This window comes from Sabethes cyaneus, chromosome 2 (assembly GCF_943734655.1).
Source record: "Sabethes cyaneus chromosome 2, idSabCyanKW18_F2, whole genome shotgun sequence".
Classification (NCBI taxonomy): domain Eukaryota; kingdom Metazoa; phylum Arthropoda; class Insecta; order Diptera; family Culicidae; genus Sabethes; species Sabethes cyaneus.
In genome coordinates this window covers 20,095,357-20,121,281 of record NC_071354.1, presented here as the reverse complement: position 1 = coordinate 20,121,281, position 25,925 = coordinate 20,095,357, and the positions used below count along the sequence as shown (strand labels likewise).

At 41.4% G+C, this 25,925-nt stretch overlaps 2 protein-coding genes across 5 annotated transcripts in view; one reads left to right on the top strand and one right to left on the bottom strand.

Annotated features, from left to right (window-relative positions):
* The window catches only part of LOC128734326 (ecdysone receptor), a 599,356-nt gene that overhangs the window by 193,074 nt on the left and 380,357 nt on the right, over positions 1–25,925 (top strand). The window lies entirely within an intron of this gene.
* LOC128734327 (protein transport protein Sec61 subunit alpha-like) lies at positions 14,811–17,381 on the bottom strand. Of its 2 annotated transcripts, XR_008411974.1 has the most exons (4): positions 17,110–17,381; positions 16,133–17,043; positions 15,120–16,010; positions 14,811–15,039 (listed from the first exon to the last, which is right to left on the bottom strand). XR_008411974.1 is itself a non-coding variant. In XM_053828464.1 (3 exons), exons 1-3 carry the CDS (start codon positions 17,114–17,116, stop codon positions 15,498–15,500), a joined length of 1,431 nt encoding a protein of 476 aa, XP_053684439.1. In that variant the 5' UTR covers positions 17,117–17,381; the 3' UTR covers positions 15,059–15,497. The 2 variants fall into 2 exon arrangements, 1 of the variants encoding a protein (XP_053684439.1); XM_053828464.1 differs by lacking the exon at positions 14,811–15,039 and having other exon boundaries at positions 15,059–16,010.

Below are 25,925 nucleotides of genomic sequence, written 5' to 3'. Positions count from 1 at the left end.
ATACACTCACCGCACCGTTCGGCAAACGGTATTCGTCGTCTCTTTTATTCTCTGGTGTTCTTATGGGAAACTGCGAGTTTGACGTCTCACTCGCTGTTCATAAGGATGGTGGGAGAACAAAAGAGGTAAACATATAGCAGTACAAACGATCCGACTCAGAACAGTGTTGTCAAAGCAAATAATATTGAAACACATCGTTGCTTTATTAAGTCACTGAGAAAATCTTCGAAAATTATTGAAAAATCTGTCTTTTGTGTTGTTTTTAATAAAGAAAAATTAATTTTGAACATACATTTCTCTTGAAAGTATTGAACCACGTTTTCACCATAGGAGGTTTCTGTTAATTTCAAACTTAAAATTCCTATTTCCAGAACCGAAACAGTGTCTTGGCAACACGATCGTTCATCAGTTGTGCTGCAGCTGCTGCTACTGGTGAACAGGTTCCGTCAATTCAGAATTTGTTTTCAGTTTTGTTAGAAAATAATAAAACTTTCGGCTAGTGACTAAGCCTAAGATAATAGAAAATCAGAGGGGTTATGTACAAGACTTACTTACTTACTTAATTGGCCTAACGTCTTATGGCAAGGCCTGCGCAGTATAATTTCTCCATCTGTTTCGGTCCATGGCAACTGATCTCCAGTTCCGCGGGCACCCAGTGCTCGCCAGATCTCGCTCCACCTGGTCTTGCCACCTCGCTCGCTGTGCCCCTCTTCGTCTTGTTCCTACCGGATTTGATGCGAAAACCATTTTTGCAGGGTAGTTGTCCGGCATTCTAGCAACATGTCCTGCCCATCGTATCCGTCCAGCTTTAACCACTTTCTGAATACTTGGTTCGCCGTAGAGACGCGCGAGCTCGTGGTTCATTCTTCGCCTCCATACACCGTTCTCTTGCACTCCGCCAAAGATGGTTCTTAGCACCCGCCGTTCGAAAACTCCGAGTGCTCGTAGGTCCTCTTCTAGCAATGTCCACGTTTCGTGCCCGTAGAGGACAACCGGTCTAAATAGCGTTTTGTACAGTGTGCACTTTGTACGGGGGCTCAAATTGTTCGACCGCAAGTGTTTGTGGAGTCCGTAGTAGGCCCGACTTCCGCTGATAATACGTCTTTTAATCTCACGGCTGGTATTATTGTCCTCTGTTGCCAGCGAGCCAAGGTATACGAACTCGTCGACTACCTCGAACTCATTCCCGTCGATTACCACGGTGCTGCCCAAGCGAGCCCTGTCGCGCTCGGTCCCGCCCGCCAGCCGCCCGTAAAGTAGATAAATTGACTGGATTTATTGAAAATCGTGCCCCGCATTTCGATCGCCGCTCGCCTTATAACGTAAGGGCCGGCATAGTGTCGTCGTCCTGAAAGTAAATAGTAGTTAGATTAAAACTTCTCGCTCGGTGGTAATCTGCAATTGATGCAGGAAGCGGCACAATATGTGTCGATAACCCAACCAAAAACGCGTCGCTATCCTTGAGAAGTGGATTTTGCGGTCTCCTTTTGTCCAGCGCCTCTATGGTTCAAAGGTACAAGTACCAGCGAACCACATACCCTGGAGGGTGTTGTGGGTTCGAATCCGGTTGTAATCTCAGATTACAGCTTGATTCGACTCATGCACCTTCCAGCATTGGACAAAAGGTAGGAGTCAAAATGACTACTTGTCAAGCATAGCTACCAATACCCCCCCCCCCCTTTCCTTTCCGCTCTTCCCCCTCCTCCTTCACCAAAAAATTTTCCATTTCTTTCCCCTACCGTCCCTTCATTAATTGTAGAACCATCGTTTCAAAAAACAAATATATATGTATGACCTCATTCCAAGGTCAAGACTAAAAACTTGAGATTAGTCTAGATTTAATGTTTAAAGATAAAATCGGTTGAAGAGAATAGGTGGTTTTACACTTTAACAAAATTGTTTACTTTCAGGACATCAAATTGGACTAGGTTAAATGTTCAAAGGAAAAAGTTGGCTGAAGAAAAGGGATGGTTTTGCACTTTGGTGTACTTCTCAAACCTGTTGGGTCGGGGGGAGATGTTTGTTACTTTTATTTGTAAAAGGAAACCACATTGAACAGATGGTGTGTGTTTAACTGTCGTCCCTATCTGTGAAGTAAGGTAATCACGAAGAAACTATATGGGAAAATTTGACCTTGAAACCTTTCGCTAATTTTCACTATTTAGTGATTTAAAATATAAATCGTAGTAAAAACCACATAATTGCTACATCTATTATGAATTGATTAGTAACCATCAAAGTCCATTCATAAATTGGCAGAGCTATTAGCAGCTGCAATGGAGACGCATGATGTTTTATTTCTACCAAGTACCAATAAGAAAAACAGAAGCAGCCGTTTCCTTCCCAGCAATGTACAGTTTGAGTAGCACATGTATTTGCATAACAAACCTAAAAAGGCTTTAAATTGACTAGTCCTGCAGTTTTCTCCCAATCTAAACACAATACTTTCTATATACTTTATCTGCATTGACGCGGAATGATGCTATCTGGTTCAGCCAGACACATAGGACTGCCTGGCTGTTTCAAATTTGCTCCGTCAGCCCCCGTAAGCTCGGGCAAGATGTTTTCCTTTTTCCTTTCGCGGTAACACGAAAAGTCGTTAAGTACTCACGCAAGTTCTTTGTTATTTTTGCTGTTTTCAAAAGCGCGGTAATCGAACAAAGGGAGCTCGCTCGTCGACGTCGTCGGCAGTCACTTTCGGTGAAGGTGCACCCCGCAAGATTTCACCAGCAAGTCAGAATCCAACCAGCCAGCTGCTGTTGTCTCGCTCGACAAAGGAAACAGTCAAAGGCTTAATTCTTTGAGTTTTCTCACGGCACACGGCAGATGTTGTTTGCGCGCGCGGGTGGGCGAAAGGTATTTTGGTTTCCATTCTTCGAACCAATCCAAACCAGGTCTGGTAACCTTGAGCATAGAGCATGCTTTTTTCCTACACGTGTGACATAGAAAGCTCACCATAACTTATCCGACTGTGGCTTTTTCCGCTTTATAAATTGTTAGTATTTGGTATGAGCTACAAACATTAGTGAAGCCAAGCTTTAGCGAGTAGGGCAGTGACTAGTAATAAAAGTTTATCACACTCCACGTGTAGTGGACATCGTGGCTATTTGATGAAAAACAAACAACAATTTTTAACCTTCGGGTTGAAAGGCGATTTCAGTAGTAGAATCACATTTCTTACTTACTCAGTAAGTAATCAAATTGAAAGTGAAAAGTTTCTCAAGAACACAGCCTGAATGTAATCTGCCAGAACAAACCTGTCTGTCGCTCAGTGCGTGCCGTGCCTGCTAGCCAATCTTACCTCACTAGATGGCAGGAGCGAAGCTCCATCTAATTTAATATTCTCACCTGTATGCTCACCAAACTCCTACTAGAAGAAAAGACTAACACACCATCTAATCGTCGTTACATCTAGACAGATTGGGTGGCGGCCTCCTTCAAAAAAACGTTTGAACCCCTGCCCGAACGAACCGGTAGCCCCGGTGCCAAAATGAATATTCCAAAAGTGTCACCGGCGATGGAGAAATCAGGTTACGTACCTACGTTTCAGGCGTTAGACGTCGAAGCCCCTGCTCGTCGAGGCTGTTCGACGAAGGTGGGGGTTTTGTATACGCAATTTTGGGTGGCAGGGTGTTGCCCAAAAAAGGTGGATGAACTTCGAGCCAAATATTGATTTTGGCAAATGGTGTAGCAAGGGAAGGATCAAGCGAGAGTGGCGGCTCACCGCGTCTTGATCGTATTTCTGACGCGAAACTGTTGTTTCCAGTCGGTGAGAAATCGGCTAGGAATGGAAGGTGGGGATTGAGTGGCGAAAACAGTCTAGGATGGTGGTAGGCACTGTATAATGACGGCATCGTCGTCTGCGTTTTGGGTGAATGTAAACGAATCTGCCGGCGGACTATGTTGAATTAGGGCGTGATTAATTATAAATTTGACACTACGTCAGCAAAGCTCGATAGTCTGTGGTGATGGGGTTTCGGTTGTCGGTTGTGTGTTTTTGCCATTCTTGGGAACATTCACTGGAACGAGCCTTACCATATTATATTGGACCCAACAAAAATGTAAAACAAATATTGCAGAGGCCGAACGCCTTGTACATTGAGCTGTACGTAATTAACCAAGCGCCCTCATGGATGGATTTTGCATTCACCAGATATTTCTATTCGAAGTACCGGCAATCTGTAAAAGAAGGTCACTATTATAGATTGCAAATAACAAGAAGTATGTTGATGGCCGCGGTCAAATCACTGTTGTTTTATGCTTTATGTTAGGTATGATATGTTGACCCTTTCATCAGTTCAAGACCTTATGTCTGTGTTTGTTTCGTTAGGTTCATGTCATGAAAAAAGTTCAAATAAGAAAAATAAAAGTAAATATACACAGATCAGGTGCTGGATAGTTAAAAATTTGACATTGACACAAAATAAGCAACTGACAAAAAAGGGCATTAGGTCGTAAAACTAAAACGAGAACATAAATGTAAAGAAATATGAACTGGATCTAAACAAACAGGAAAATAAGAGAAATAGATTCACTGAACCGTGCAAACAAGTCTAAAGGAATGTGTTCTAGATACGATCACATGGCTGACATACACGGGTGTAGCTAGAAATGTTCCTTGGGGGGGTTGGGGGCTTCACAAATCTGACATAGCCTAACCGTAAAGAGTTTATTCAGCAGGAAATGGGAAATTACTTTCGGTTAAAAACTATTTTGGTTGAAATTGAGTGTTCTTCATCAGATAAAAAAAACAAATTGAAATAATAGAGTTAAAATTTTGGCCTCCCAGCCGGCATTGAGGTACGTTGTATGTTGGAATCTCGGCTGGGAGAGGCCTGTTAATGTCCATAAAACTGAGTCTCTTCGAGACGCGGCGAGAGTGCTGCAGAACAACTTATCCTGTATGATTCTCAACATCGCTTTTAAGGTGATCCGACGATCAGATATCGAAACGAGAGGTTTGATTCTCAATAAAGGTAGCAAACTTCATGGCTAAGCAGGTGACTTGGAGCCAGAAACTTTGTCACGACGAAGCCTATCTGTGCTAGACTGAAAGCCTGGAAGGATTGGGCTTAAAATCAACGCGTCGAAGACCAAATACATGAATGATAGAGGTTTAAATGGTCGCTGTTATGTCAGACCGAGCCAAGTGACAAAATTCTTATTTCGAGAAAAACGTGTTCGAAGTTTGCTGCTCTGTATGGTTTATAGCTATCAGAATCAATTGTTCGAAATCATCTCACAACTCTGGCTGTTTGCAACATTTATGAAGCCTGATTAGAGTAAAATGTAGCTTAGAAAATTCTTGGTCATTTGCTGTCATTAACTCATTGTTTTAAACTTTGCGACTTGGTCCGGTCTGATTTAACACTGACCAAATGAGACGAACGTGCCTTTTTTACGGACGGTAAATCGTTGACGGCGACGAACCAGAAGTGGTAGATGAGCTCGCGCACGTGGGATTGCTGGTAGCCGCGGACAACAACACAAATAAGAAGATCGACCGGCGTATTCAAGCAGGACAACGGGCCTATTTTGGCCTTCGCCAACCACTGCTGATATGAGGCATAAGCCACCTTACAAACCTGACAATGTACAAACCCCCTATTAGACCATGCTCAGATAGACCGATAGACCATGCTCAGGAAGGACTTACGCGCCTTTGCGGACGACATTTGACAGAGTACAATCTGAAAGCAAAGAGTAGCGGAGCTGCATGAATCAAGGGCAACAGACACGTGAAAGCACAAAAAAACCAAACAGATCATAAGTGTTCGTGTTCTCTATATGCTAATAACGTCATTGGCATTGTACCATATTTTTAGTAAGCTAGCTATATTGTGTTGACAAAAACGAATACTTTCGACTGGGTATGCCGACATCGAAGTCGATCATCAACAAGTAATAGCTTTTATTCACAAAATATACTTTGGAAAAGATACAAGAAAGAATAATGAACCCAAATTATACTTCTGTGCAGCATTTCTATTGTTTTATGACTGCACCCGATTCCATTCCAAAATTAGTTGGCCAAATCAGTCGAAATCATCAACAACTAATAGTTTTTATTTACAAAATAAACTTCGGAAAAGAAAAAATAATGGTCCTAAATTACTTCTCTGCAGCATTGCTATTGTTTTATGCCTACACCCGAAATTGATTTCATTCCAAAATTAGTTGGCCAAACCAGTCGAAAGTGGCATTAAGATACATGGAGCAGTTCCACGCCAAATCGTCCAAAAAAGCTGAAATCTGAAATGAACCTCTTTGATTTGGATGAAACTTTACAAACGTGTTTAATAGGAGGAAATATTCACCTTCCACAGGTTTTGGCGCCATTTTAATTCAAGACTCATTTTTGGAAAGGGCGTATTTATTTTCATGTGTATTATGTTTGAAGGATTGTGTCTCGAAAACCATCGATTTTACAAAAATTATGTCTCAACAAAAGTTGTAGAAAATTGATTTCTGAACATAAAAACAATATGCACTAAAAAAACATTACCAGTTTTTTAAAAATTTTGTTGGCACCAATGCCAACATGTGAAGGCGGATGGGTGAGCGGTGCCTTCTTACCGCCGTTGGAACAAAAGTCACGGTAACAACAGCTGGATGGATTTGTGCCACACCACGGCGAAGGGTAGGGTCCAGAGGCGACGCCGGAGAGGGTGGAAGGGTCACACAAAACACTGAATCCTAGCTGGAATGGTTTACCGACTAGAGACGACGCCAAACTGGAATTCTTTTGGATGTCGGGAAAAGATCACTTTACTTAACACTACTTTATTTAACTATACTTTTGCACAATGTGGCACTTTCACTTAGTTCTAATCACTTGTTCTTACTATCACGGTGGTTAAATCGATGTTCTCTCTAAGACAGTTGAAATACTTCTCTTTTTGCATTCTGTTAAACGCTCGTATTTATACTACACGGCGCGACATTCTGGTCATCTCGGGCAACTTCGGGAAGGTTCGACGAAATACATTGCTGGCATAGGAAAGAAGTGCCTAGAATGTTCGATGTACATTGCTAGCAGATGCAGGCAGCTTGGAAATGCTTCTCGAATCTTCGAAGGCACGTGTTTCATTCGATTGGCGGATTTTAGCGTAATTTCGCTGTTGCGAACAAATTTGAAAATAAAACTTAAAGTCATGATATCAAAAATATAGTGTAACTAGCTGAGTGCCCGATCTTACTCGGGGAGCCTTTGTCTCACAGCCACTTGTACATCGGTTATTGTAACCGAAATGCTTATAATGCAAAAATACAACGCTTGGTTGTCTTTCGGACGTTCCTCTCCATTTGTCAGCTCCCCCTCTTTTGTCTACCCAGCCACCTGCTCTCCAGTTTTCTTTACGGGAATCCCTATAAAACCCTATAAAGAAAGAAAAACAATGCCATTTTTCCTATTTGCACCTGTCGCTTACAATGGCAACCTCACCCATAGGAAACAAATAGTTTTGTTATTGTACTTTTCTAAACACAGCTTTTTATTTATTTATTAGTTTAGTATTACATGCTATCCCAATTTTTAGTGTCACCATCAGGTGCAAGTATGCTCAAATTATTGGGTGAGCCCACTCTGCACCATGCCACATAAAGTTTACCAAGGGAAAACAATGGTGTTCTCAGATGAACTTCACGCTGTTTGAATGATTGCCCCTGGGACTCAAACAGAGTCGGCCAACAACAATTAGCACTAATGATCGAACACTTTTTATACAGGTCACTTTGATTCGGTGCATAATTACACTTGACAAATCTACAGCTACTGGCATTATAGTTTAGTGTTTCGTATTTTGATTTTTTCTGTTGTACGCACAAATTGTTACAGTCATGTGGGCGTTACTCCCCCCTTCTCGCCAGCAACCTCCGGTCATCAGCTCCTCCTTTTGTCCTGTCCTTATGGGAGAACCGTCTAAACATTTCGGTCCCCCTGTTGTCAACCCCTTCAGTGCTGATTCTCTTATGTCAAGGAACATGTGTACCAAGTTTGGTGGAGATCGGTCAAGGCGTTCTGGAGTTATGGTGGAACATACAAACAAACAAACAAACAAACATACAAACGTACAAACATACTCACGCTCACTTTTATATATATAGATAGTTAGTTTCTATCAATGCTACGAAACCCGTAGAACATGTGTATTTACATCTAATATTTTGCGAAAGCTTAATTTGTAAATTTGTAACTTTCTTATTAATTGTAACAAGAAAATCTTTTGGTGAAGGTGAAACTGGGACACACGTAAGAAAACTTATTATTACACTTAAAAATCACGTTGATTTACAGGAAAAATTGTAACATTCGATGGATAAATAAATTCTATAGCCGACATTGCTGTAATATTACATTTAACAGAATAAACGACCGAGTAAAAATACAAAAACGACGAAGTGTGCAATAATTGCGTGGTGTGCACAATAATTAACAAATTACCCTACTATTCATATAAGTATAATTTTTATGTGTATTTCTGGGTGAGTTGTGTTTATATGTGGCACATGACAATCATATGGAATTTCATTTGGAAATTTGCCTCTAGTTATGTGCAGAATATTTTGAGTGTATGTTGAGACTAATTTTACCATTTGTTTTTTTTTCCTTTTCAGGTATGCTGTAGATCAGATTCTTTCAAATGGAATAGACAATGTTAACGGTAAATATTCAAAGTACTGTACTGTACTGTCGATAATAAAACCTCATAACAATTCGGACATTGTGTTACATTGGGAGTGACCTTTTTGAACATCTCTGCGAAAGTGCGGTTGGGGTGATGAAGACCGCTTAATTCGTAAAGCTGATCAAGAGCTAATGCGGAATCTCTCCAAACTAGAGCCACGTTTCAGTACCTACCTCTTCCCGTAGGGGTAGGGGGGCCGTATCCACAAACACTTTGCTTCCAAATGTTTGCTTGCCGTAAGGACGAAAAAAGCAATCGGTTACTAAGCATTTGTTCTATCCACTTTATGATTATTGAAGGCACATTATGATAACGAGCAGCCCCCAAAATGGAAGCGAAAGATACGTTATCAAACGCGCCTTCAATATCCAAAAAAGTTCCTAAGCAAGATTCCTTTTGTGAAAAAGCAACCTCAATTTTATCCACCACATCATGTATTAAGTGGTTGTAGATTTGCCACTTTGATAAGCATGTTGTGCTGAATGAAGAGGAACTTCTACTAAGCTTGTTTCGCGGATGTAGTGGTCAACAATCCGCTCAAGTGATTTAAGCAAGAAAGACGTTAGACTGATTTGTCTAAAACTTTTTGCTTGCTCGTATGTCGCGCGTCCACCTTTAGGAATAAACCTAATTAGGAATAAACCTAATGGTTATTTCACGCCTTTGATTTGGGATGTACCCAAAAGCAATACTACACACAAACATCCTTCTCAGAATGTGTTTGAAGTACTTGAATCCTTTCTGCAGTAGAATAGGGTATATTCCATCTGTTCCAGGAGATTTGTATGGAGAGAAGCTGTTCACGGCCCACTCAATCGCTTCAGTTGTAACAAGTCTCCGAGCAAAAGCCCATGAGTCTAAGCCACCTAAAACGATTTCTGGATCGTTTCGAACTTCGCCTTCCACACAGCCCGGAATCTATACCTATAAAGAAGGATTTCTGTCTGTCTGTCTGTCTGTCTGTCTGTCCTGTGTTCCTTATAGAATCAAAAACTACTGAACCAATCGGCGTGAAAATTTGCATGTACAGGTTTTTGAGGCCAGGAAAGGTTTTAGTGATGGTTAGAGACCCCTCCCCCCACTAAGAGGGGGGGCTCCCATACAAATGAAACACAAATTTCTGCATAACTCGAGAACTAATCAAGCAAATAGATCCAAATTTGGCATGTGGGTGTTTTCGGTGACAAGAATTTATTCTAGGGTAATTTGAGACCCCTCCCCTCTTTATAAGGGGAATTATAACTCCTCTCCCCTTTAAGAGGGGGGGTTTCCATACAAATTTCCTCATAACTCGAGAACTAATCAAGCAAATGGAACCAAATTTGGCATGTGTGTGTTTTTGGAGACAAATTTTTTTTCTTTGATGAATTGGGACCCCTCCCCACTTTAAGTGGGGGGGGGGGGCTCCTATACAAACGAAATACAAATTTCCTTATAACTCGAGAGCTAATCCAGCAAATGGAACCAAATTTGGCATGTAGGTGTTTTTGGAGGCAAGAATTTTTTCTATGATGAATAAGAACCTCTCCCCACTTTAGGAGGGGGGGCTCCTATACAAATGAAATACAAATTTCCTCATAACTCGAGAACTAATCAAGCAAATAGAACCAAATTTGGCATGTGGGTGTTTTCGGTGACAAGAATTTATTCTATGGTAAATTGAGACCCCTCCCTCTTTATAAGGGGAATTGTAACTCCTCTCCCCTTTAAGAGGGGGGCTTCCATACAAATTTCCTCATAACTCGAGAACTAATCAAGCAAATGCAACCAAATTTGGCATGTGAAGGTTTCCGAGAGCAAGAAAATTTTCTATGGTGAATTAGGACCCCTCCCCACTTTAAGAGGAGGGGCTCCTGTACAAATGAAATACAAATTTCCTCATAACTCGAGAACTAATCAAGCGAATTGAACCAAATTTGGCATATGTGTGTTTTTGGAGACAATTTTTTTTTCAATGATGAATTGGGACCCCTCCCCACTTTAGGAGGAGGGGTCCTATACAAACGAAATACAAATTTCCTCATAACTCGAGAACTAATCCAGCAAATGGAACCAAATTTGGCGTGTAGGTGTTTTTGGAGGCAAGAATTTTTTCTGTGATGAATTAGGACCTCTTCCCACATTAGGTGGGGGGCTCCAATACAAATGAAATACAAATTTCCCCATAACTCGAGAACTAATCAAGCAAATAGAACCAAATTCGGCATGTGGAGGTTTTTGGAGGCAAAAATATTTTCTACGGTGAATTAGGATCCTTCCACACTTCAAGAGGGGGGGGCTTCTACACAAATGAAATACAAATTTCCTCATAATTCGAGAACTAATCAAGCAAATGGAACCATATTTGGCATGTGGGTGTTTTTGGAGGCAACCATTTTTCCCATTATGAATTAGGACTTCTTACCGTTTTAGGAGGGGGGGGGCTCCCATGCAAACGAAGTACAAATTTGCTCATAACTTTAGAACTAATCAAGCAAATGGAACCAAATTTGGCATGTGAGAGTTTTAGATGGCAGAATTTTTTTTCTGTGGTGTATTACGACCCCTTTTCCTTTTAAGAGGGTGGGCTCCCATACAAATGAAATACAAATTTCCTTATAATTTGAGTACTAATCAAGCAAATGGAACCAAATTTAGCATGTAGGAGATTTTTGAGTCTTGAATTTATTTTATGATAGTTAGAGACCTCTCACCCCTGTGGTAGGGGGATATGGACTCTCATACAAATAAAACAGAAATTTTTGCGAAACTCAAAAACTAATCCAACTCGAGAAATTCGAGACTCTTCCATAAAACATTAATCCATAACAAGTCCACAAAAACTATCTATAGTAACACTAGATCATTCAGGACGAGCCGGTCGCGAGTGTTGCCGGTGACCCGCCGTCGGAAGCGCCGCCCACTGGGGGGCTTGCAAAACTCGAGATAGTGACAAAGATCATCCGAGATTCATGATTTATGTACAACACAGGTTAATTTGTGGCAATACGAAGTTTGTCGGGTCAGCTAGTGTGACTATAAAAGAGACATTCCAGGATTTCATTGTCATTCGAATAGTATTCGCCGTACGAACTTCGAATGTTATTAACCTGGTAGTCTTTTTGACAGCATTTTATTAAGTCGACTTGCCTCACCGAAACTGGAAACGTTGCTGCGGAACCTGTGCCAGCTCGTGCGTGCTGAAGATCGTAGAGCCTTTGCATAGGCTCTCCGGGCCTGCTTGAAAGGCTCCACGCCATCCCTACGATGTCTATTCCAGGCTCTCCTACATCGTTTCTTTAGTTCCACGAGAGGCTACTTCAAAAGCTTCCGCAATAAAAGATATTGTGACATCTACAGCCACATCCAAGTCGATCGATGACTCAATCGTCGGTTCGAATCCTTGAAATTTCGTCGCCAGTTCCTCCTCAAAGAGTTCCCAGTCGTAAAATCTCGGATTGCGAAATGTTGCAGCGTTCAAGGAGACACCCAAATGATCAAAATATATAAAGCAATGATCAGATATTGGTGTCTCATTTGAAACATACCATTGTGCCAAGTCATGACTGATCCTGGTAGAGCAGAGTGTTATATCTAACACTTCCTCTCTACCAGCTCGTATGAAAGTTGGACAATTGCCAATGTTGAGTATTCCAAGGTTGGTACTACTCAAATATTCCATCAAATTAGAACCTCTCAGATTGATATCCGAGCTGCCCCAAATGATGTGATGGGCATTGGCATCACTGCCTACAATGAGAGGAAGCCCATTAGATTGACAGTATCTCACCACATTTCTGAAATCGTCGCTGGGAGACGGTTCATCGTGTGGTAAGTATGCAGAACAGTAGACATAGCGCCTATGGACATCATCCACGACGAGTTCTACTGTGACTGCACAAATATCTCAACAATATGCATGTCCTGGGCATCAAACGAGGATTTGTCATACCAGTTTTGCTGAAAACAGCAAAGTTCTGGTTTCCAATATCTGTCGAATGAAAGTACCCCTTGCGAAAATATGGCTCCTGAACCAATGCGATGGTGACAGAGCCATTAAAAAGTTTTTCGCATAAATACAAATTTGTTGCCCGTTTGTGTTGAAGATTTATTTGTGCGACTCTAGCTATTTGACTAGCGGAGTATATGCACAAACAATCTCCAACACAGATCAGACAGCAAATTGTAAGCGAAGCCAATTAAGTTGGCCAGAACGCACTTGGCGTAAAACACATAAGGGAAATTGGGCAGGACTACTATGCTGTTCCCACGAAACGCAAGGGACAACAAAGATCGACCGTACCAGAGCCCCGCATGGCACAGTAGGGGCAAGATGCCCAAAGCACTCCGTTCGCGACTGGCATGTTTTAACCCCTCCAGCCATTCAGTCATCGGCACAGAGTTAGACCTTGACTTAGGGGCTCCTGATTTGCCGATACTCACGGCAGGATCAGGTCCCGTGGCTCAATTTTTGCCCAAACGTACAATTCGGCACCAACCGCCAAAGGGCATAACTGCAGGTTGTGTAAAACAGACCGATTGAGAGTCTCTCTCTCTCTCTCTGTGCTAAGCCAGCTGAGAAAATAACTCTGCCCACACCCCGCACCCACGCCCTCCGAAAAACCGGCGCCGAACTGCATGATTAGATAGCCGGAAACCACACGGCGAGTGTTCCACCTTCTCTGTCTGCGTACGACAACCAAGGTTGCGTACCACCAAGTGCGCAACTTTGGCTGCCGTACCCCAGCCGGCACCTCGTGGAGGTAGAGATAGGAGCTAGAAAACAGAGGTGATATATTTGCACATGTTCACTCATTTGCCAGCCAATTTATATTCCGCCAAAAACAATTCGCAACACCTTTCGTTCAAGTACGGCACGTATGTCTTCCGTAAGCAAAGTTCCTTTCTCTGGAGCCTCTTCCTATTTGGTTTGCGACGCAATGATTTGTAACCCAATCCTACTAGCCTCCATTTCTAGTCTATCGTAGAGTGCCTCCGCCATCCCAAAGTTTTTAGTAGTGATGTCGAGGTCGTCTGTGAAGGCTGCTAGGAGATGGTTACTCTTGCTGAAGATCGTTCCTCTCGTTACGATGCCCGCTCGCCGGATCACACCTTCAATAGCGATATTGAATAACATACATGACAGGCCGTCCCCTTGCCGCAGCCCTTTGCGCAATTCGAAAGGACTCGAGAGTATCCCCGAAACACGCACGTAGCACATCACTCGCTCTAGAGTAGCTTTGATCAGCCGCGTCAGTTTGTCCGGAAAACCGTACTATCTGCTATAGCTGTTCGCGGTCAACTGTATCGTATGTTGCCCTGAAGTCCACGAAAATATGATGCGTGGGCACGTTGTACTCAAGACACTGCTGGAGGAATTGTTGGAGAGTAAAAATTAGAGTAATAATTAGGCCCCCATTACACTCGCCTGATACTGCCCTAAGAATTCTCTTGCTATTGGTGATACACAACAAGAGTAACAAAACCTGGGAGAGCACCTTGTAGGCGACGTTGACCAGCGTACAATCGCTCTTTTTGTAGATAAGACAGACCACACCTTCCACCCACTTCTTCGGTAGTTTCTCCTCCTCCCAAATTCTTGAAATTATCCAGTGAACTGCCGTTGCAAGCGGTTTTTGACCATTTTTGTAGAGTCTATTATTCCGAGTTCCATTGTCAACCGGTACCGGTTGTCTTTGGAATCCTTTAGTAAGCCAATCGCTACATCCAGAATGTCCTTAACGGTCAGGCTGGGATCGCTGATTACACCGTCAATCGTACTATGATAAGTGACGAGCAGGAATCTAAACGTTTTATTTCCATGTGAAAAGTTTCCAAGCAGCGATTTCGTTTGCTTCTTTGAAGTACGGCACAGCTATGCTTCGTCAGTTCCCGAGATATTTGGGTCGGACAAACACAAATCATAGTTCAGTCTCGGTAGTTTTCCACGCTGCAATTTTTTACCGGTAAATTAAGTGATTTTTTACATTGGGTAAAAAACTACCTACTTTTTCAGTACACAAGGTGAAACAGTTAAGCCCAGCAGCTAACGAATATTTTAATTTTCCGATGGCAGTTTCGATAGCCCCAACAGTTACAGGAAAAACGACAAGAATTTACATTTCTTGCTTTGTTGTTTATTGATAAGTTCGCTTTAGGTTCCACTTTAATATAAAAAAAAGTTCGCTTATAATCGATGAAACAGGGATGTATCATACCGTAACTCCTATTATATTTGAATTTTTATAATTTTATTTAAAACAAGCACAGCAACAGCTAGCCTGTAGATTTGCTGCATGGTCTCATGATTTGACTCTAAAAGAAAACTCGACCTGTTTTATGATTTCTTTCCGTATCTCACATGGAAAAGGTTCTAAAAATATGTTCAAAACGTTATTTTATTGTTTTTCTTGCACAAAACGAACAAAACACAAAATGCTGTTTTCTTCTTACCTTAGGATTGGAAGTCTTAAAATCTCTTTAATGATTTCCTTTTTTCGCTATTTGTTTGTTACATAACTGGTTTTCTCATCTTCTTTAGTCGTTTCAATAATCTGCCATAGATTGCTTATAAGTTTTGTTTGTTTGTTTGTTCTGTTCTGGAAGTCCTACTTTTCCGCATTAACAATTATCGATAAAAAAATAAGTTACTGTATGAAGCTACAGTGGGGTTTATTCCACAAAAAACAACAAAACAAACAAAATGAGAGAATAGCCTGCCTATCGTCTATTATTCTTACAGTATATTTGCATGGTGATGAATGTGTGGATGAAAACGTGCGGAAAAATAACTGCATTGAGTACGACTCTGTTTGTTACATACACCACACCTTAGAATAACATCGCTCCCATGCCACCCATCTCGCTTTGCTCCTTGACGAAAATTTCAAAGTACTGATAGATAATCGTTACGGCCAGCAGAATACCGGTTCCGGATCCGATAGCTCCCATAAAATCTGCGATAACCGAAAGTGCTCCGATACACAGCCCTCCGAAGGCAGCCGCCGTTGGGATGTACCGATTCAGCTCGTGGATCATCGAGTTCTCCCGATGGCCACGCATAATCATCTGCTGTTCCTTGAGCTGCTTTGCAACGTCCTTGGCCGAACTGCCCGACACGTCGATCCAGGTCTTCGAGAAAAAGGCACAACTGCCCAGCATGAATACGATGTATAGCAGTGCGTGGATCGGGTCCTGAGCTATGTGTGAAAGGTTCTCCGGTGGCGAAAGGTAGTAGCATAAACCCCCGATCGGGTATGCACGAGCGGGACCTCCCCCAGTCACGTCAGCCCAAGTGCCGAGTAGGTTGACCAGGAAGTTGCCGTGGAATTTTACCGCCAACATCTGGAAAGATTAGGGAGAGGTTATTACGATTGCTTTTTTAGGGAATTGCTCAATAATGGATAGAGATAAGCGCTTATGTCTTATCATAATCGTGCTGAAACATGTAATAATCGTCGCCTTACCTGTGAAATGACGTAAAGATTGGAAACCAGCGCAGATTGCAGGATGATCGGGATGTTGCTCGTGTAGAACAGCTTAATCGGATAGCTGCTGTATTGACCGCGATAGCGGGCCGATTTGATCGGAAGATCCACTCGGAAGCCTTGGAAGTATATGACCACCGCAAAGACCAGCACCGTTGCCAAAAGATTCATCAAATTGGGCAGATTCTGGCGATAGAAAGCCTCCCGAAGTCCTCGAACCTTATCCTGACGGGTAGCCAATAGATGGAATAGAGCAATTACGGCTCCCTCGAACTCAGTTCCTCGTCCAGTGTTGACAGTAGCCGGCGAGAAAGCCTTCCATACGATTGTTTCACAGATGTTGGTAGCAATGAACAGTGAAATACCAGATCCCAAACCGTAACCTTTCTGTAGAAGTTCATCCAGCAGCAGGACAATCAACCCAGCAACGAACAGTTGAATAATGATAAGCAGACAAACACCAGCTCCAATTTCGGCAGGATCACCGTACATTCCAGTCATGACGTACACGATCGCTTGACCAACAGTAATAACCATTCCAAAAAGCTTCTGCGCTCCGTTGAACAGTGCTCGGTCCTTCGGACTGTCACCGACTTCAATAATCTTGGCTCCGGCCAATAACTGCATAATCAAACCAGACGTTACGATCGGTGAAATACCCAACTCCATCAGTGTTCCTCGGTTGGAGGCCAAAATAACTCGAATCCAGTAGAAAGGATCCGCCGAATCCGAACTCATTATACCGAACAGCGGGATTTGACAGCATACCAAGAAAATAAAGAGCGTGATTGCCGTCCAGAGTACTTTTTCTCGGAACTGAATCTTTCGTTCCGGTTTCGCAATTTCCGGCAGGATACTGCAAAACGGTTTGATGATTTCGAGGAATTTAACTGAAAACGTTGAACATTCGTTTAAAATCAATCTTCATTTAGGCGAGAAAAAAAAGGTTTACTTACTTCCCATCTTGAACTAGTTCTTCTTTTTCTTACTGCTAAAAGGGAAAGCTAAAAAACGGGAATTTTCCACCCGAAAATTAGCGAATTTCACTCGTTTTTTTCGCACAAAAATTACAACACGACTTTTGATTCACTTTCTACTACTGTTTTCGATCGATTCTGGAACTTAAATCCCGAAATTCAGATACAGGCAGCAGCCCGACAGCCGCCTTCCTTCCGTGGTTGGTAAGCACTTTTTTCGAAATGAACGAGTCAGTCAGGGAGCGTGCAAAAGCAAAGACGATGAAAGTTGTCCGTTCCCGTCTGCGTCTCGCCTACACGTAAACAGCCAGACGGTGATGTGTTGGAGCTTGCAAACTGTTCGAAACTGACAGGCGGCGCTCTGCTGTCACTGTCAGAAGCGAAAGCTTTGCGAAACTGAGTTTCGTAACGCTCAGTAGGTGTCGTTTGCGAAGCGGTGCTGGTAGGACACTTTTGGGCGTTACATGCGTTTCATCGATTGGGCAAAATGATATTTGAAATGACCGTTGAGTAGCATATAGGTATGGCCACTTTAACATTCATTTTATTTGATTATCATACCAGAATATGCTAACAAAGTTATTTAATTCAATTGATTTGTCTGTTTTCCCTGTTTGTGATTTCTACGGTGCAAACAAAAATATTCCATCTACTGCTGAAGATTATTGAAAAACGTTAGTGGTAAGTAAAGAAGCTTGAAGTTAGGAATTTTTCATAAAAAAATTCCATGGCTTTCTGGAATAATCGTTCTATTATAAAAACTGGCTTCCAAAATTTTGAACCCCATTTTTGATCAGATTTTTGACCAGATTTTGGACTCAGATTCAAGACCTGGTTGGGACCACATTTTTATCAGACTGGTACCAGGCTTTGGATTATTTTGGGTCACTTTTCTAGTCATCACTATTAGTTTAGATCAGTTTCTAGACCTGGAATTGGACCAGATCTTGGAGCTGCATCAGATTCTAGACCAGATTTTGGACCACATTTGTATTACATTTGGACTAGATGTTGAATAATATTTACACCAGATTGTGGTCTTTGTCCGATTCTGGATCACATTTTTTTTATCAGAGTTTGAATCAAATCTGGGTCCAGATTCTGAAACTGGACCAGAATATAAACCAGATTTTGGGCCACATTTTTAATCAGACTAAGCGCCAATCAGCTTTTGAACTAGATTCTGGACCTGAACTAGATGTTGTATCTCCATTAGATTGTGGACAAGATTCTTGACTTCTTTTTTATCAAATAATATTTTGGACCACATTTTTGAGCAGATTTTAGATCAGATGTGGGACCAGATTTTGAATTACATTCTGGACCAAGTTCAGGTTCTGGACCACAGTTTTAGCAAACAGATGCTCAAACAGTTTAGCAGTTTAGATTCTCAAACTGGACCAGATTGTATAATGGATTTTGGAACTGGAGCACATTTTGGATCAAATTTTTAATGATTTAAATCAGTAACCAGATTTTGGATCAGATTTTAAAACAGAATTTCGAGCTGAGTGGACCATATTTTGAACCTGGAATACACTGCCGTGAATCACATGACAGTCCCATTTAAATAGAAAACTCCATAGAAAATGGGTCTGATATACGATTCACGGCAGTACATCAGGGACCGCAATTTTTATCAAACTGTGGACTGTGGACCATGTTTTAGGTCATATTTTTTAATAGATTTTGGACTCAAATTCTAGACCTGCGGTGACATTGCGCATCTCGTTTCGAGTGATTTTCGTTTGAGACGCCCATTTGTTTAACATGGTCGAAACGAACCAAAATCACTCGAAACGAGATGCGCAATGTCACCCCTGGTTCCAGAGCCGTAGAGTGATATTCTGGTAATCTTGACGAAGATCCGAAAATATATTTATCTGTTCATACTAACAGACATATTGTTGTCCTTAGTCTAACTAGTACGAAAAATGTTTAAAAAGCTTCCCGCGAATAGTACTACGAGTGAGGTGAAAATCGAATCACTTGGCTATAGCTCGATGATGGCGCCGTCTGCTGCATAATCTGTCCTTCAAAACGGCACTTGGAGAAACAATCTACAACGAAGAGATAGCGGTTGGGCTCGTAGACTAATATGGTTATGAAGCCAGACGGAGAATCGGCCCTCACCATCAGGATATCAGCTACAAGGATTGCTTGGTACAGATTTCTCCTGGTTGCTAGGGTATCCAGTCCGATTAGCATCAGGCGTGTTTCTTAGTATCTTGGTAGTTGGAGCGGGTTGCTCCATATGGCAGGCGACGGAGGGCGAATCGTGCAACGCCGCTTCCGAAATTTTTGTAATTCATAACATCTAAGTACCCATCACATAACTTATACCGTTTTTGTTTTTGACGTAGGACTACGTCTTACGGCAAGTTTTGAGATAGGGTGTCATTCCAAAAAATCGAAAAATGCGAGCGTCACGAAAAATGAAAGGTTTTGAGCGCTAATAGCTCAGCGGTTTTCCGATCGATTTTCAATATTCTTACACCAATCGATCGGAAAATCTTCTAAGAATTTAGCCAAATGAAGAAAAGTATGGATTCTTGATGTTGAACTATTGAAAAATTGAAAATAATGAGCCTATGTTTTACCAGAATTCTCGCTTCGCGATTGGTTGGAAGATTCTTTACGATGATCTAAACCTATACCAATTTGATATCTGTGCTTGGGAAGTAAGCCAAAACAAGTGACCAAGTTTCCTCATTTCAACAAGATTTCTTAACACCGCGGTTCAACCTAGACCATTTTGATGTCCTTGCTTGGGAAGTACGCCAGAGAGAGTGACAAGGCCCCCTCGAACCAACAGATTTCTTACGAACGCGATTAAACCTAGTCCAATTTGATGTCTGTGTTAGGAAAGTGTGCCAGAAAAAATGACAAGTTCATTGTCCCAACAGATCGCAAATTCTTTACTGCGAGACGATTAAACCTCGGCGAATTTGATATCTGTGTTGGAAAAATGTGCTACAGCTGTAGCTTTCGGTTATAATACGACTCTGTATGAAGGTGAAATTAGTCATCATCGATTCTGCCAATTTCAAAAGCAGTTTTTTCGTTTGAAACAAAAATTCGGTTTATGAAAATATATTCGCTGTGTTCAGATTGGCAAGAAGAATGCAGTATATACATTTTTATAAACACAATCCCGCTTTTGAGCCGAAAAGGCTTCCGAAATTGGGCTTTCCGACGAAAAGTCAATGACTGCTAGTTTCCCGTGAATACGCATGCTTACCGTTTCATTAGAAGCGTATTAAAAAGATGTGCTGTTGATAAAATAGGATTGAATTGGTAAAATCCCTTCAACGTGGAGAACCATAGGTAATAAAAACAATCTTTAATTTCAGTAAGGTAGCAGGAAAGCAATAGTTTGTGTTCTTGATTTTGTTAAATTGTTTTCAAATGCACAATCTTCTGAGAATTGAACGTATGCAATGTTACTACTTTGATCAATGTTACACACAACGCATGTAGCATGTATATATGTTGCATATAGCATGTATACATGAAGAATCGAATGATTACAAGCATGAATACATGCTACTATCACTACAAAGAGACTTACGTAGTCCTGCGTCAGCTATATATGCGGTCGTGTCTTGTACACAACCTCTCTGATTTTTTTAACCTGGGTTAGTTCCAACTTGACTACTTAATAAACAAACATTTTCGGGAGAATATACAAATATTTTCGGGTTGTCCGTGTATTGCTTACAGCGGGGTTGAAACTGTGAAAAAACCCAGAGCGAGCCCGACGTCTAAAAAGTTCAACCCAGAGCGAAGCTAAGTTCAACCTGAGTGAAAAAACCACGGGGTAAATCACTTCCTGCATAAATATTCAATGTGATAATTATATTTACTATTTTAGATGTGTCCACCTTATCATAACAACTCTTGTCACATACTGATGGGACTTGACAGCTCAAGATCGTATTGAAAAAGGTGGAAACTTCCGTAAAATATTCATCAATACCGGTAAATATATTTAGCATCCGGGTAAAAGTATGTATATATGCATAAATATATTTAATATATTTAATAGATTTGAAGTGATTCGCCCCGTGGAAAAACGTTTTGACAGCCATTCGATTGGAACAAGGGCGAACCTAGGTTGGATCTGAGCAAAACCAAAAACGCTATTATTTTATACTGATGGCTCAAAGGACGGCTGTGAAACAGGAGCCGGAATCGTATCTGAAACAGAAGCATGTAGCGTCTTCTCGGCTGAAGCTTTTGCTCTATGAAAATCCACTGAAGAAGTAAAAGAAGATAGTCCAACTTTGGTGCTCACCTATTCTACCTGTATTGATATTCATGGAGGTCGCTCCAAACATCCGTGGATCCAAAAAGTGGAAAACGCTTCCGTAGTGCGCAATATTACTTACTGCTGGATTCCAGGTTACTCGCCAACTTGCGACGAAAAAAAGTGCCGATAACTATTCCGATCTCAGCTCAAGACACTACGAGATTCATAACGGGTAAAATTCGGAATGCTCAAGAAGAAATATACAATATGGAGAAAAAACCGTGCTTAATGTTTTGAAAGACACAAAACTTTACTACCAAATGTAATCTAATTCTTCTAGTTTTAAGTTAGACACCAATGCCACAACAGTGGTAAAGTGTCTTAAATAAAATATAAATAAAAAAAATGAAGATCAATGCCGCTTACATAATGGGGATTCAAGACTGCCGAGCAATCCTCCGGCGCCGGACGGACAAGCGTTCAGTAAAAACTCTTCAAATCAGTGAAGCTTTTCGCGGTTCTTACAATCCGGCCAAGACTGCGGGATGCTTTAGCAACGATGTAGTTTATGTGCTGCTTGTAGCACAGCTGAGAGTCAAGGAGGATTCCCACGTCCTTTATGCAGAACTCTCTTTTGATCAGTTTACGCTGAGATGATAGCCGAAAAGCATTGGTCATTTTTTTTCTTGGTGAATTGACAATACCTGCTAATGTTGAGCACCATTCTATTTTTCTATCTTCGAAGTTTTCCAGTTGTTGCAGAAACGTCGCGTCTTTTTCTTTTTTGACTTCGAGATAGATTTCAAGTTCATCAGCAAAGGAAGGTCTGGGTCCACGTAGCGGAAAATTTTCATAGTTGACATATAATACGAAGATGAGTGGGTCTAGATGGCTGCCTTGTGGAATACCCCAGATAACACAAGATCGTAATAGAAAGTTCACATTAAATCGTTTTCATGTCAATTTTACATTGGAATTGTATAATGATTAGATTATGTCAAAACAAACATTGCTTTGCAGTCGTACGTGTCCTCATATACAACTTATGACTGTTAATTGTAAAGCAGTATAGATAATTGCAATATTTAGTTATATCTTAATTACATGTTCAGGCGTATTAAGTTGCGTGTAATAAAAACCGCTGTATAAAATGCAAGATAGAATTACAAATAATCGTCGAACAATTGTGTCGAAGGCCACTTGTAAATAGGTATATATCACATCCACTTGTGCCTTACGTCCCATTTCGGCAATACAATTAAAAGTGAAGTCTAGAAGATTTGTAGTCACGGAGCGGCCAGCCAAGAAAACGTTTTTGGTCCGAAGAATTTTAGTATCTGATACGTTGAACTAAAGCGGCATTCAAAATTATTTCGAACAATTTGGAGGCAGCAGGCAAATTCGTAATACCACGGTAGTTTCTGGCGATCCCCACTCTTGAAGACCGGAAACGGAAACACAAAAGAGTGCTTCCAAATCTCAGAAAAACTCCCTTGTGCAAAAGATTTGTCGAAAATACAACAAACGGTTTAGCCAAGGTTTCGTCGCAACGGCAGTCGGCAGCTGCTCTTTTCGATGTCTTCAAGTATCGCAAATCTGCAGTCTGCCAAAGTACATGTTTGACAGATGCAGTTGTGCGTGTCGTACAAGCCAATCAATAGCATAATTAGGGATATTCGAGAAAGTCAGAACAGCAACATTGATAGTGTTATTATCTAGAATTTCGTCCCAGTTGATATCTAGTAATATATCTAGATTACCAGAGAAGTCAGTTCGTCTATTGAGCTTGCTGACGTTTATCGTACGCACACATCGATGCGCGTTTTGTTGTTGCTGTTGTTAGATTTTACATTGATTTTACACGTTTGTTTTTGTTTTCCCACAGTTATGCTCCGGTAAAAACATCCGTTTGAGTGAAAAACGATACGTTTTTGTAGCCTTTTTCAATGGGCTTAGCAAGCTCTATAGTCGTAGCTAACGGCATCCCCTGTGCTACAGAAATTTTCCGAAATATCTACTACAAGCGAACCAGGCGAACCAGGATGATGATAAATTTGATCAAGTTATTCGGTTTACAGTGGCAGCTCTTGTCTGGTTCGGGCTCAAAATGCCCTTAAAGTGTACAAACTCAGATTTTGAGTAGTTTTTCAACCAAAAAATTGGTAATAAGAACTTGAAAGTGCGTTATTTGTCACAGAGAATTAATCAATTATCGGTAGCAAGTAGCCAAAATTGGTTGAATTTTTACCCAAAATTTGAGCTTGTACATTGTAAGGGCATTTTGAGTTGTTTCAACCTAGCTTTAGCTAAATCCGACCTATCAACGGGTACAATCATTTAAGAGTGTAGGTGCTACATTTCGTTATCGAAACTTGACCTTCTGTTGTTATACGACAGACTTCGCAGCCAGGTGTTTAGAGTACAGGACAATTGCAAGGCCAGTTGCTACGATCCAATTCACTCTAACAGCCTCTCCCAGCCGGGATTCGCACATACGACGATTAGGCCAGTATCATATCTCAAGGCCAACTGGTAGACCTTCGTGCTGACAATTCGGTGCACAAAAACAATCCCAATCGGTTCCTCTCTCTCAGGTTCTAATCAAGTTTCAGTTAAATTCGATCTTTTCACTGGTAAACATATTTAAGAGTGTAGTATAACAGTTCTTAATTATGGAGTTAGTGATGTCAGAATGGTTCAATTATTCGGTGAGCGTTGTGTGCACTACTCGATCAAATCAATAACTGCTCGGGCTGGCTGTATTCTACTAAAATTTAAAAATGATTCGAATATTTCTTTTGTTATTCGATTAGTTTAATCAATCGAACGATTAACGGACATCCCAATATGAAGTCAATCAACTATTCGAGAAAATAAACAATTCAAAGGCCTTGCTAAGGTTGTCACTTGGCTAATGTTTTTGAATTTATTTAGAAACAATGAAACATAATTACACTTTTCTGGGAATTCTGGATTTAGGTTTCAAATAGTCACAATAGAATCGCCACTTCGCTACTTTGAGCACTGATTACAGCATTTCTAAGAGTCAAGCACTTAATTTTCACATACCATATTGTACTAGACATGTGAGCGTTTGCGCCATTTGACGTCATGGTCGCAAGCATGTAACAGTAATAATTTGGGACACGTGCAATATATCGTCCTGTTTAAGAATGCACCTTAGTGATTACAATGCGTTCCGGCTGATTAAAATTAGTTCCAGCGCTTTAATTTTCAATAGTAGTCACTCCCAATGGTAACAACTTGAAGAACTAAAGCTAACAAGAAGATTGATATGCTGATATCCCCCACTTAGTCAACCAATCGCTTAGAATAAAGTAAAACAATCAGTACCCCGCTTAGACTGCCTAAAATAGCTTCACTGCTTCCCTACGCTAATATTTTCCTGAATTCTGCAGATAAAAATCTATAGAAATTAATAAAAAATCCCACTCAGTTTTCTGTTGCAGTTCTGTGATAATCGATAAACAGGGAACTTCTATACAAAACTCTTCTAGTAGCATAATCCTATTCTATTCAGAGTGGTTAACCACTCGAATCGATTTCAAATTTGTTTCACACCGATAACGTTTGGCAGAGAAAAACATCATCGTCACAGCAAAAAACCGCACGTCGTACCGCGCGCCACCGTCCCTACATCAGTGTTCTACCGGCTGCTCCTCTCCCGCTGCTTGTTTCAACAAACTCTCCGACAAAACCCTGACCTATGACCCCGAATTTTGGAGTGTGACTTTTCTGCGCATCATTACTGGTCCCGTTCCGATAGTGCGCTCGCTCGCATGTCCCTTTCGATTACTGACCCTGCATCTTTCAACCTACCCGCACTCCACTCCTCTCCGGTCCAGCAAGCTAACCAAAGGTCCTCTTTCTTCGTACGTTCTCCGGCCCGAATGTCCTAAGAAAATGTCCTTGCAACCTACTAAACGTACCACCTCTTCCCACTAAAACACGCACACATCATTTCCCTGCACCCTTACCCTTACCCTGATCGCTTCACTGTTGTTAACGACAACCGAAATAGTGCGGGTTGCCTAGCTAGCAGGGGCAACAAACAACTGTCATTGCATTGGCTCTTCACTCCAACCATCCTCCACCTACCAGAGCAAAGGTTCTCTGAATGACATGAGCAGAAACAGAGCGAGCATTCGGCAGAGTTCACTAACACCAGAACCATACATATTTAGTAGATAGGTACCGCTCTGGTCCGACAAAGTCGTTGTACGCGATTCTCCTTGAGCTTGATCTTTACACTTCTCTTCTGTTACAATTGTGTGTGTGTGTTTGTTCAACGGCAAATTAAGGGGAGGTGGTTTCACTATTGAAACCCATACAGCCACACACCCACATTGCTGTTCGTGTGCGCGCGTCTATGTGCGCCCGTATACAAGCATGGTCCTATATGCATGGCGTGCGGTATACCTTTCAGGCGTACACATTATCGAGCAGAGCAGCGTGCTTCAAGCGTTGGTATGTATCATCTTCGGTGGCGCCAGGCAGACACGAGACAACAGCAGCCAGCCAG

What these genes read in the sequence shown, in the direction of transcription:
- LOC128734327 (XM_053828464.1), bottom strand. An exon ending in ATCTTTACGTCATTTCACAG is followed by an intron (nt 16,011 to 16,132) that starts GTAAGGCGACGA and finishes TAATCTTTCCAG; the next exon opens with ATGTTGGCGGTAAAATTCCA.